The sequence below is a fragment of the Centruroides vittatus genome, unplaced genomic scaffold (genome assembly GCF_030686945.1).
Source record: "Centruroides vittatus isolate TY-2023 unplaced genomic scaffold, ASM3068694v2 contig_2104, whole genome shotgun sequence".
NCBI classification, from domain to species: domain Eukaryota; kingdom Metazoa; phylum Arthropoda; class Arachnida; order Scorpiones; family Buthidae; genus Centruroides; species Centruroides vittatus.
In genome coordinates, this window is record NW_027121305.1 from 35,939 (window position 1) to 49,340 (window position 13,402).

Below are 13,402 nucleotides of genomic sequence, written 5' to 3' on the forward strand. Positions count from 1 at the left end.
GTGTAGCTACATATTCAGAGGCTTGGAGCAAGTTGAATCGGTTCGTTTTCTTGTTCCTGGGAAGAGTTCTCGCGAAATGTATTTTGAACATTTAATTAAAAAATATGTTTTAGTATTTCGATTTAAAACCTTACTTAATAACAATTTATTTTAGATTCGAGGCATTTAAACAATAAGATATTTGATTCAATAAATCTTATAATATAATCGAGATGGGTTGATAATGAAAATGATAATAATAATAGTAAGTGCAGAGCGTAAAGAGTTAGGAATTGAAAGTTGAAATTTGGTACACAGTTATTGTACTTTATGTCAATGCACCCTAAGAAGAGATTTTTCGAAATTTTTTTATGGGGGAGGAAAAGAGTTAAGGATTGCTCTGAAGAATTTAGCTTCTACTGTACTATTTTAGATGCGGTATTTCGCGTTTTTGCGAGAAATCGAGCATCTTTTTAGAACCATCTAAAAATTTTTTAATTATTCTGGGAAGAGGAGGATCTAATTCTTTCACCCAGTAAAAACGAGTAAGATCGCCTATAATCTAATAATCTTAATCTTTGCTATTGTTACTTTCTTTCTAGCAACGCCGGGCTTATCTGCTAGTACAATTACAAATATAATAATAAAACAAAATATTATTCTTTAAGTCCGGCATACCTAATAATATTTACTACATATTATATAAACCGTATTGACAAAATGTAAGCAAGTTTAACTTCATAACAAATACATAATAATACATAAAAGGAACTTCAAAATTGTTTTCTCGCTTTTTCGTCTGCAAATCGGTCAATCACTTTCTTCAGATCAAGTTGACAAGCTATTGTTTTTGAATTAATATAGTCAGGGACGAATCTAGATTTTTCGGAGCATTGGGCTTATTGAAGTCCAATGGAAATCCGCTTTTTGTTATTACAAATAATACTATAAATTATCATTATTATATTATTATTAATATTTTTACTATACGATAAATGCTCATTGTTAATGAAAAAGTATTAAAAATTTATGATGATAATTCAATTTTTGTGGGCTCTTGACACTTGGGGGCCCAGGGCTAAGCCCTATTAGTCCCTACGTAGATCCGCTTCTGAATATAGTAACCAGAGTTAGTGTTGTGACATGCTGCCTCTTAAATAAGTTTTGATTAATTTTAGTTTTGAAAAACTTCGTTCCGCTGTCGTTGTTGTCGCCCGTAAAGTTAGGCCAGGAACACTCATGCGTAAAATTGTGTGGCAGAAAACTGAATCAGAAATCAGTTTTCAGTTCAGTTTCTGTTTTACGCTTTTATGCCAGAACACACATACGTAAAAATTCTGGGCGAATAGGAAACACCACTGCCACCAACAGTGCTAATTTTATTAATTTTTTCCTCTCATATAGGCTATCTATTCCTTTGTATTTTCCATTTTTTTCTCCACTTTCTCTGTTATAATATAGAAAATTTAAATTAATAGACTTATATTCCGAATTGAAATAAAGAACGTGTGATCTAAATACAAGGCTTATATGTCGATTCTGCTAGACCTACCTGCTATTGAAATTTTGCACCTATAGCCATCGATAAACGTTGTTTAAATACAGTGTCTTTATGCATGACACTTATGCGGTCGAACGGATTGAATAAACTATTCTATTTCATTTATTTTTCGTTTTTTCGAGACCGTCACAATTGTAGGGTTAACCCTCATTGCCGCCATTGTTAGAATAAAAACCACGTGTCTACTTTGACGTCACAGAAAAGACTTCTTTTTATTGGAGGAATTTTGGCGTAAAAATTTTACGGCATAAAAAGTAGAGACACGCTCTACTCTTTTTTCAGTTCTGTTTTACCCAGAATTTCAAAAAAAAATTTTTACGTTTTCTGTTTTATGGTAGATTTTACGCTGAATTTTACGCATGTGTGTTTCTGGCCTTAAAAAAATGAGGCATGCCGTAATAATATCGGAGAACCTATTAGAGGCTGCGGTGTGAAATAAAAGTAATTCAGCAATTTCGCTTATATAAGTAATTTCTTTTACCTGACTATAAAAACACATTTTAAATCGAAGCAGTTGAGGTCCAAAACTAGACGAATGTCGAAGGAATATGCCGATTATAACAATTCTGATTGTTCCGGAATATTTTTTATCAGATAACAAGATATTCAGGCGATAAGCACTTGAAAACTGTACATAATTGTCCAACGGATTCAAATTTAATAGTTAATTGATTAATTATTAAATCCAAAAATGTTTTTTACAAATGTTTTTACAAGTTTTTATTTTGCCCTTTCTAACTTGACGCCCTCGTGATTCGTGCGCCTGGAGCAGTTTGCTCCAACTGCTCCATGGTAGCTACGCCTCTGATCTGGCTTCTTTACACCATTCAAATATTTTCGCCGTGGAAGCTGTCCCGTATTCGACAATACGGATTTATATTCGAATATAAAATAACAATCTTATCGTTTTATTCACATGTAGTATAAAAATTTGTAATGAGATACATAATGCGGTTATAATAAAATATTAAGTTTAATTAATTCAAATTACGTTAAAATATGAAAGTAATCGCGCAATATGTATTTATATTTTAGAAAATACGAGGGAAGCGGTGCTTCCACCGCTTCCGAGGAGGGCACGCCACTGCTATAAACTAATATTGTTGCTATTGCTGATATCTGGCATCGAACCTAATCCTTGACCTCTGCAGAAAACACCTCCTAGAAGAGGAAGACCACCTATTTACCGTTCAAATGAACCGTCTAACTGTGCAAAATCATCTGGATCCGAGGTAAATCTCATAACTGAATATACAGAAACAAGAAGAATAGTTTCTCCAAATACTTCAGGTGAGAACTCTAAATCTACTAATTTAATCGAGTCAACCAATCTAGAGTCATACGACATCTCAACTACAGAGTTATGGTTAAAGATAGTCGTACTTATTATGGCTAGCAACCAAAAGATTGATAATCAATTTACGTCTATTCGAGAAGAAATTAATAATATTCACAGTGAAATAATAGAATTCAAAAAACAACTACAACTGGTGAATAAAAAATATGATAAAATTGAACTAGATTTGACGTGCCGTCATTGGAAGCGATGGAAGCGCCGATTCCACCTTCAATGACCTTCCCTTGTATTTTTTAAAATATAAATTTTCATATTTTAACGTACAGCATTAATTAAAATTAATTTTTTATTATAACTGCATTATGTATCTTTTACAACTTTCTATACTACATGTGAAAAAAACGATAAGATTGCTATTGTATATTCGAATAATTCAGTGGCAGAAGGAATGTCGAAACCGGGTCAGTTTCCAATCAGCCAGATTATATAGGCATTGTCACATGCGGTTTACAGAACACCAACCTCACCCGGTTTAGCTGGTAGAAGCGACACACGCATAAACTCATCTAATTTTATATCCCGGACCGGTTCTGAGCTGTTAGCCGCCTGCCTGCTAGATATTTGGCCGTCCTCGTCCGATTATGTGAATCACGAGTAGACTAGATCAACGGCGGGCAACCCCCGGCCCACGGGCCAGCTACGGCTCGCGAAAAGTTTCTATCCGGCCCGCGAGATCTTTAATAGATTATTAAATTGGAAAAATAACTAATTAATAGCTATTTTTCCAATTCTTCGTAGTTTTCGAAAACGATAAGAGAAATAAATGTAGTAATTAACTTTTTATTTATTTATTTCATATTTGCAGACTAAAAAAATTACAAGTCACAAGAAGGCGTCAATTAACTACTACGGCCCGCGGAAATAACGTAAAATTTATTCTGGCCCATGTTATAAAAACGGTTGCCCACTGTAGACTAGATTTATAACTTAACTCAACCGATAGGAATTTACTGGTATGTTTTTATGATAGTTCTGTATACGTTAAAAACAATAATCTTTAAAAAATTGTAAAATTTTCTAAAAAATAAACGAGTTTTAAAAAACAACTCTTTTTTTTCCGATTTCGAAATGAGCGAAGAACTGAGATGGACACCTTAAAAATTAACAAATATTTCTCACTTTATTGTTCATTATCCATACGTTATTATCCAAATTATCCAAATGCATTTCACAAAATCGTTTGCCTCTTCAGTGGATATTACACCTTTACAACACTGTTACATTTATATTCTATCAAACTATCCCAGCATGCATCTACAGATAAACCAGTATTCAAATTGATAACATTTGCGTAACTTTTGATGCAATAATGTTCAACGATGCGTCTCGTTACAATATTTTCTATTTTATACAATATTTTAATATTATTTCTATTTATGATACAATTCTTATTTTTACAATGTTGATGCCACGGAGATTCGGTTTTTTTTAGTCGAATTGCCGCTTCATGCTTTTTAATACGCTGTTCAAGCTGTCTTCCTGTTTCGCCGACATAGATTTTACCTTCTGGACATGTACATATTAATTTGTAGACGACTCCCGCTATTTTCGAAGGGTCCCTTGAATGTCCCACCATTCCTCTATTCACCACATAAATACTTTTGCTTAATCTATTTTTCTGTTCACCCACTAAGTTGACAGAACAATTTTTAAAGTTATCTCTATATTTTTCAAAAAATTTTTTAATATATGGAATTTTAATGTATAGATTATTACTTTTCTCTTTTTTTACATTATATCTACTGATGGTATAACAATTGTACCACTTACGTATTAATTGTTGCGGATAATCGTTAAGCAAATATTTTTTAAACAGGTTTTCAGTTTCAAGTTCTATATGCTTCTGCAATGGTTCTATGAAAAATTTTTCTAATAGAACAACATTGCAGAAGCATATAGAACTTGAAACTGAAAACCTGTTTAAAAAATATTTGCTTAACGATTATCCGCAACAATTAATACGTAAGTGGTACAATTGTTATACCATCAGTAGATATAATGTAAAAAAAGAGAAAAGTAATAATCTATACATTAAAATTCCATATATTAAAAAATTTTTTGAAAAATATAGAGATAACTTTAAAAATTGTTCTGTCAACTTAGTGGGTGAACAGAAAAATAGATTAAGCAAAAGTATTTATGTGGTGAATAGAGGAATGGTGGGACATTCAAGGGACCCTTCGAAAATAGCGGGAGTCGTCTACAAATTAATATGTACATGTCCAGAAGGTAAAATCTATGTCGGCGAAACAGGAAGACAGCTTGAACAGCGTATTAAAAAGCATGAAGCGGCAATTCGACTAAAAAAAACCGAATCTCCGTGGCATCAACATTGTAAAAATAAGAATTGTATCATAAATAGAAATAATATTAAAATATTGTATAAAATAGAAAATATTGTAACGAGACGCATCGTTGAACATTATTGCATCAAAAGTTACGCAAATGTTATCAATTTGAATACTGGTTTATCTGTAGATGCATGCTGGGATAGTTTGATAGAATATAAATGTAACAGTGTTGTAAAGGTGTAATATCCACTGAAGAGGCAAACGATTTTGTGAAATGCATTTGGATAATTTGGATAATAACGTATGGATAATGAACAATAAAGTGAGAAATATTTGTTAATTTTTAAGGTGTCCATCTCAGTTCTTCGCTCATTTCGAAATCGGATAAAAAAGAGTTGTTTTTTAAAACTCGTTTATTTTTTAGAAAATTTTACAATTTTTTAAAGATTATTGTTTTTAACGTATACAGAACTATCATAAAAACATACCAGTAAATTCCTATCGGTTGAGTTAAGTTATAAATCTAGTCTACAGTGGGCAACCGTTTTTATAACATGGGCCAGAATAAATTTTACGTTATTTCCGCGGGCCGTAGTAGTTAATTGACGCCTTCTTGTGACTTGTAATTTTTTTAGTCTGCAAATATGAAATAAATAAATAAAAAGTTAATTACTACATTTATTTCTCTTATCGTTTTCGAAAATTACGAAGAATTGGAAAAATAGCTATTAATTAGTTATTTTTCCAATTTAATAATCTATTAAAGATCTCGCGGGCCGGATAGAAACTTTTCGCGAGCCGTAGCTGGCCCGTGGGCCGGGGGTTGCCCGCCGTTGATCTAGTCTACTCGTGATTCACATAATCGGACGAGGACGGCCAAATATCTAGCAGGCAGGCGGCTAACAGCTCAGAACCGGTCCGGGATATAAAATTAGATGAGTTTATGCGTGTGTCGCTTCTACCAGCTAAACCGGGTGAGGTTGGTGTTCTGTAAACCGCATGTGACAATGCCTATATAATCTGGCTGATTGGAAACTGACCCGGTTTCGACATTCCTTCTGCCACTGAATTATTCGAATATACAATAGCAATCTTATCGTTTTTTTCACATGTAGTATAGAAAGTTGTAAAAGATACATAATGCAGTTATAATAAAAAATTAATTTTAATTAATGCTGTACGTTAAAATATGAAAATTTATATTTTATAAAATACAAGGGAAGGTCATTGAAGGTGGAATCGGCGCTTCCATCGCTTCCAATGACGGCACGCCACTGATAAAATTGAACTAGATTTGACTAAACTGCATACTTATAACGAACAAACGCAATTTAGACTGGATGCTATTGTAAGGACCCAGACGAAGTCCGAAATCGCAAAAATGCAGAATCTTGTTGTGAAAAGAAATAGCGATAAATTATATAAGAGAGAGAGAGAGAAAAACTCTTAATCAAAACAACGTAACGAAAAATGTAAACAACGAGTCTCAGGATGACGTCAACGCGTGTTAAACGACCTGTTAATGTTTAATCCAAAGGTAGAACTCTGACACACGCACTCATAAAGAGGTATAAGTTTGACACAAGTATTCAAAGAAAAAAATTGAACTTAGGAAAACAATTTCAGAAAAAGGGAAAAATTGGAGAGATAGAAAAATATCACGTGATCGTTAAAATTCCAAAATGACATCAATTGCAAACAACGGATTAAATTATGAGTGCAGGTGTTGTGGTTCTATCAACAATCTTGGAGCATAGTCGACAAAGGGTGTCAAATAGACACCTCGAATCGGACCTTTCCCGCGACCCGACATGGTCTCGTTTTGCGCTTGAAAACAAAGGGGAGACCAATCGGGAAGCGAGGAAAGGGACGAGGGACCAATCCGCAAGGTGGATAGTACACGAGAAAAACGTATAAAAACTGGGACTTCAAGGTCAGAAGAAGAGTTTTTCCGGAAGGACGGACATGCCTCTTGTGGATTAAGACAGTGTGTGTAGTGTCGTCACTCGGAACTTTAAGTGTGTCACCGCCCGTCACCATCGCCATCGTCCAACAGCCCTTCTCGTCCACCCGGGACTGGATAAATCTACCTGCCGAACTCTTACGTTCTGAAGATCGCCGAAATTTGGAACAACCTAACCGATGTAAGCATGTATTCGTCCAAATAAACGGTTTTCCGCATGTAAACACTTGTCATCATTTGTCTCCTTCGCAACCGCCCACATACACGGGTTCCCTTTAGCTCATCCTGACGCGGGATTAATTGTATCCCCCCTTTAAAGTCGGCGAATCTTACACTATGACTAACTCTATTAATAATAATAAGCTAATAATTTACGATTTTACAAATATTTTGTCAGATAAGAACCATAAAGAACTTCTAGACTTCCTTACATTCGTCTTAAAAATGCCATATAATGAAAAAGAGAATATAAAATTTATTCGTGACATTTCCAATCCTAGAATCAACATTAAATGCATAACTCTAAAATCAGAACAAATACGTAATACTATATTGATAAATTTTAATAAACTAAAACAAAATAAATTATTAAGAGAATGGCAAAATGTAAATGTGGCGGCGGATTTACTTAAAGATTCACGCCTGAGAAGATAAATGCTTTTACCACATTATATCGACCTAAAAAAAAGAAACGTGGATTTCAAATTAAATTACGAGATGATTATTTATTATTAAATCAACACAAAATTACTTACAGTTTAGTACAGCAACAACTAGTTTACGTACAGGATTTTTTAGAGTATATTCCTTCAAAAGATTCATTAACTCGGACATTCTAAATAAGGCAAAAGAAGAAACTTAATAATGAAAAAACACAACAAGATAATTTATTACGCATAATTAATTGGAACTGCCAAGGTCTAGGAAAAAACATCAAGAGTAATAACTTTGCCTATCTTTTAAATAACAATCATGTACTAGGCATCACCAAAACATGGATTACTAATCCGAATATAAAATTGGATAATAATAATGATCAGTTTAACATTTTTTCAGCTCCTGCTCGAAAACCTGATTGACCAGGCCGTCCGTATGGAGGTTTATGTTTGTTGATTAAAAAAAATATCGGAGAAATTAAATTTAAACAAAAAACTGATAATTATACAGGGTGGGCCAGCGGAGCGGCCGGATGGCCGAGCGGTCAAGGTTAGCAGCCTGCCGCCCTGGGGGACCCGGGATCGAATCCGGACGGGTCGAAAAATCCCCAGGAATTTTTTCGGGGGGTGGTCCGTCCGGATATGTCGGTCCCCGTCCCTCACCACCCGGCCGCCCCATTGTGGGCCTGGCCGAACCCATAATGGGCTTGCTATAAGAGGCCTTCTTAGTGCCCACTGGGCGGAAAGAGTTACAAAAAAAAAGGGTGGGCCAGCGAAAACGAAACGGCAGAGTGTTCGTGTTCGTCCAAGCAAAGCGCTCGGACAGGTCGATTTTACTCTCGAGGGGACATCTTTTGCAATAAAGTTTTTGCGATTCTGAATATTAACTAAACAATCATTTTTTTCGAAATAAATGCTTTTTTAGGTAATACAAAATAAATGAGTTTTTAAAATTTTTTGTTGTCTGTTGTATTCAAAATCGCAAAAACTTTATTGCAAAAGATGTCCCCTCGAGAGTAAAATCGACCTGTCCGAGCGCTTTGCTTGGACGAACACGAACACTCTGCCGTTTCGTTTTCGCTGGCCCACCCTGTATAATGGTTTTACTACATGTTACGAATTCAACTATAACACTGTTATTTAAATTCTGATTGTTCCGGAATATTTTTATCAGATGACGTGACAAGATATTCAGGTGATAAGCACTCGAAAACTGTACATAATTGTCCAACGGATTCAAATCTAATAGTTAATTGATTAATTATTAAATCCGAAAATGTTTTTACAAATGTTTTTGCAAGTTTTTATTTTGCCCTTTCTAACTTGACGCCCTCGTGATTCGTGCGCCTGGAACAGTTTGCTCCAACTGCTCCATGGTAGCTACGCCTCTGATCTGAATCACGTGGTTCCGATAGAAACTGGTTTTTATCGTATTCGTCACCTTAACGATACTACTCAGAATAAGTCCCTAGCATTGAAAGGTCCTAAGTAAAATCATACGTTTTCTCCTCGTTTTAACTAAAATGGGGTGAATAAGCTTTCGACATTCCTGTCTCAGATAAGCCCTGTCGACTGAGCTTGAATTTGGTTGTTTTTGTCATTTTTATTTATTGTTTGTCACCGATCTCTGCTTTGTTTTATTTAGTGTAGTTAAAAAAATTTCCTGGTTTTTATTGTTATACGGATCAAAAAATGTTAACATTAATATGGTAGTAACTGTTTTATCTAAATAATCTCGTTGTCATTTCGATCAACTGCAAAGAAAACAAAAACGAACGTATGTATACGTTACATGTACAATTTCTGTATATCGATGTTGACATTATTTTGAATAACCTTGTATTATTAACGACCTCGACCTAAGAATAAGTTAATCCTTCCACCCTGGAAACCTGTTTTCGAGGCCAGTATCGATTCTCAATAATTTTCGAAATGGCAACTGGAAATTTCGAGGTTGCCCCAGCTGTTTGGCCAGTTCTTCGCAGCCTTTATCGAATAATGTTTATGTGAAAAATCTGCTGTATTCTTACTGCTTAGAGCTCAAAGGTAAAAAAAGGCATCTTATGTAATTTAAATTAAGAATGGTTACATTAACATGGAAAATAAGTTTCGTTCTATGAGTTCTACCTCTATAAATTCGTAAGGAAATTAATATTGTATCTTTAACAATTTAATTTGGTTATTTTTTTTTAACTTTCGAATATTAAATTCTGCTTAACTTTGAAAATTTTCATAATTATAGTGATAGTTTTTAATCCATAAACTCAATGGATTTCAACCAGGGTGTCTCACTTCACTTCAGAGGTGTCGCGAAATGAATTGGTGGAAAAGGCATTGCAACACTGGGATGATCTGTTCCTCTCCGAAATACTTTCTATGGGAACTGGCTTCTATTTAGGCGTTAAACACTTGAACAGAAGCCGAAAAACTCAACGCTGTTAGCTCGTCGCTTCTGACGTGTAATAATTTTATATTGATAAAGAAGTAGGGGTGCCGCAAGAAAAATTATCAGCTTGAATGTGCTAGGAAAAGGTTAAAAAACATTAATTATTTTAATGGTTAATCACGTGAGCTATTTGCATTCGTGAAGCTTTTATAGCGTTCGTCGCTGTAAAAGTCCAATGTAAACATTTTTTTCGCTCATAAATTAGTGAAAACAAATCATCCTAGCTTGGTTGTTATAACTATTAATTTTCTCAAAACGTTTTAAATGGGTCTGTATAAATTTATACAATAAAATTCTCCAATTTAGCTTGTTTATATAAAATTTTATACTGTATAGAGTATGTGATATATCGCTATAAAAACAACGATTAGGCTATATTCTACGATTTTTTCTCTACTGTAATTACAAATGTAGTAAAGATAATATCTTTGTTTACGTATATTTACTTTTATTATCATACTATTGAAATACTATACTGTACTTAGCTCGGCTTTTTTTTATCATATACTCTCCTAAATTAAAGGCTCTTCCTATGGCTTTCCATATTGCTCGTTTTAGACATTCATTCTCGCAATCAGGATGCTTTTTGTCGTAGATACAAGAATAGTTTCTGACGTTTTCTATAATTCTTTCCAGGTGTATTCTAAAATAATTTGCTTAACACTTGTTAAATTATCAAAAGAAAAAACAATTATTTCTAATGCAGAAACATCGTTATATTATTTCTGTTTATAAAATTATTTATAGAAAAAGTCTAAATAAATATAAAATTCTGTGATCGTGCTTTATTCTTGTTTTTTGTGATTGAATTATTTCTATTTTTATTATTTACTCTTCATTATTTTATTTCATTCTTTCAATTTTAATAAATTCTTTGTTTTTCTTCGTCGAATTTTTATTAAACTTCTGTAAAATTTCAATGATTTAATTACAGATTAAAAGTAAACAAATTAACCTCTTATTTGAAGGAACAGGTTTTTAACCGAAGATATCATTACATAAATTTTCCAAATATAATTTTCTGATTCAATAATTTAAAGCAAATTTATTATAACTGTTACGATGTTAGAAACGTGTCATTATTTTCTGGCATACTTTGGCATCATTTTTATATCCGTATGCACGTTATCGTTTCTGAAAAAACTTCTCTGGGGAATCAAGCTCTATGTACTTCCAAAGTTTATTAAACAAGACCTTAAAAAATATGGAGAATGGGCTGTAGTCACTGGTGGAAGCTCGGGTATAGGAAAACATACAGCTATTGAGCTAGCAAAATCCGGTTTGAAGCTTATCCTTATTGGTAACGAATTAGAACAACTCCAGTCTACGACTGAAGATATCAAAGCAGAATTTGATGTCGAGTGTAGTTACGTATTCGCCGATTTAACAGCTGGGAAAGAAGTATGCGACTATATATGGAGCAAAATTGAAGACAAAGACATAGGGATCTTTATAAATTGCGCCGGTGTTTGCGGCAATATTCCTTGCTACTTTTTAGACGAGACAGAAGAAAATACGTTGAAGTTAATAGCTTTAAATATGGACATTATTGTTAATACTACTTACAGATTAATAAACTTGTATTCTAAGAAGAAAAACGGAGTTATTATTAATGTGTCATCTTCGGCTTCGGCATTTCCAGTTTCTTACATGGCCGTATATTCCTCTTGTAAAAGATTCATGCATTTATTTACCAAAGCGGTTAACATTGAATTAACAGATACGGGTGTACTACTGCAATCACTCACTCCGTGTTCTGTCAATACTAGAAATGTAATTAATAGACCGTATTTAAAAAAGTTTGGGATAGTTACTTCGTGTGAAAAGTTTTGTAAAAGTTGGATAATGTCTATTGGGAAAACTGACAGTTATACAGGTTACTGGTTACACAAAATTCAGCATTATTTTTCCCAAATGTGTCCAGCCTTTTTATACAATTTCATTTCGAAAAAATTTTTTATTGAATCCGAAAAGTACAAAAATATAAACAAATGACTAAAGAAAATTATATGCTATAAATTTAATTACAATTTTGACGTCTTGTTATGTAACACATCATATTCATGGTGTTATTACATTGTATTGTGCTATAATTTCAGCTTATCACTTTATGCCACTTTGTTTCGCTGTTTTGGGAGTTTGTAATGTTCAATAAATAAAGATTTTTTTATATTTAATTAATTACTGTTAATAAACTTTATACATAATTTTATATTTGACACAATTTAACATTTGTTACAAATATCGAGCTACCGATTTGTACGTTATTCTCAACTGTTCTTAATGAAGAATACTTGCTTAACGGAAAATTTGTATATATAGTAGCATATTGTATTAGATTATGCATTCTTAAACAGTTAAGGTATTTCTATTTTTATTGTATTCTATTTTTGTTAAGGCATGTTAAAAACTTTTATTAATACTTATTACAGGTGTGTACTGTACTTGCTGTTGTGTTAATAAAATACCGTACCTCCAATCGAGCCTATTTCTGTTTACTGTGTAAGGAATCTGTATATCTCGAAAACTGTTTATCTCGATTTTTTTTCTCGTTTGATACAAAATTTTAAATGCTAGTAAGGATTAAAGTCTTCATTAAGTTCGATCCTACTCGAGATGGGACACACGACTCTCTCTTTCTCTCTCCCCACCCTGTCGACTAATTAACGACCAAAATTTAACAGCATCCATGCCCCTAATACACAAACCTTCCTGGAAAATTTCAGAAAATTTCGACAAGAGGAGTTAGGGGCCGTCCATAAATTTCGTAAGGGCGATTTTAGCCATTCTGGATCCCCACCCACCCCTGTGTAAGAAACCGTAATATTTTCTTTGATCCCCTTCCCTTTCCTATCTTACGTAATATTTAGGCATAATTTTATAGAAAGATTTTAACAAAAATAAATTTTTTAAATGAAACCCTAAAAACCTTAGGTCCAAAATATATAATTATTAATTAGTTAATAGTGCGAGTACATATTAATTATTTATAAAAGACTATGTGAACAAATTTAAAAATATAAAAATTTAATAAATTCGAATGAACAATTTATTTTAAGAACTTTATTTTCTAATTATTAACAATATTTTTATTATTATTGTCATTAATCAACGTCATAATATTCATTTTTATATTAATTTTAATTTTC

The 13,402-nt window shown here is 33.1% G+C and overlaps 1 protein-coding gene across 1 annotated transcript; it reads left to right on the forward strand.

Moving 5' to 3' along the window:
- Positions 1 to 11,207: 11,207 nt before the first annotated feature.
- LOC136970710 (hydroxysteroid dehydrogenase-like protein 1) lies at positions 11,208 to 12,415 on the forward strand. The gene has a single exon (XM_067265176.1). It carries the CDS (start codon positions 11,316 to 11,318, stop codon positions 12,246 to 12,248), a length of 933 nt encoding a protein of 310 aa, XP_067121277.1. The 5' UTR covers positions 11,208 to 11,315; the 3' UTR covers positions 12,249 to 12,415.
- The last annotated feature ends 987 nt before the right edge of the window (positions 12,416 to 13,402 follow it).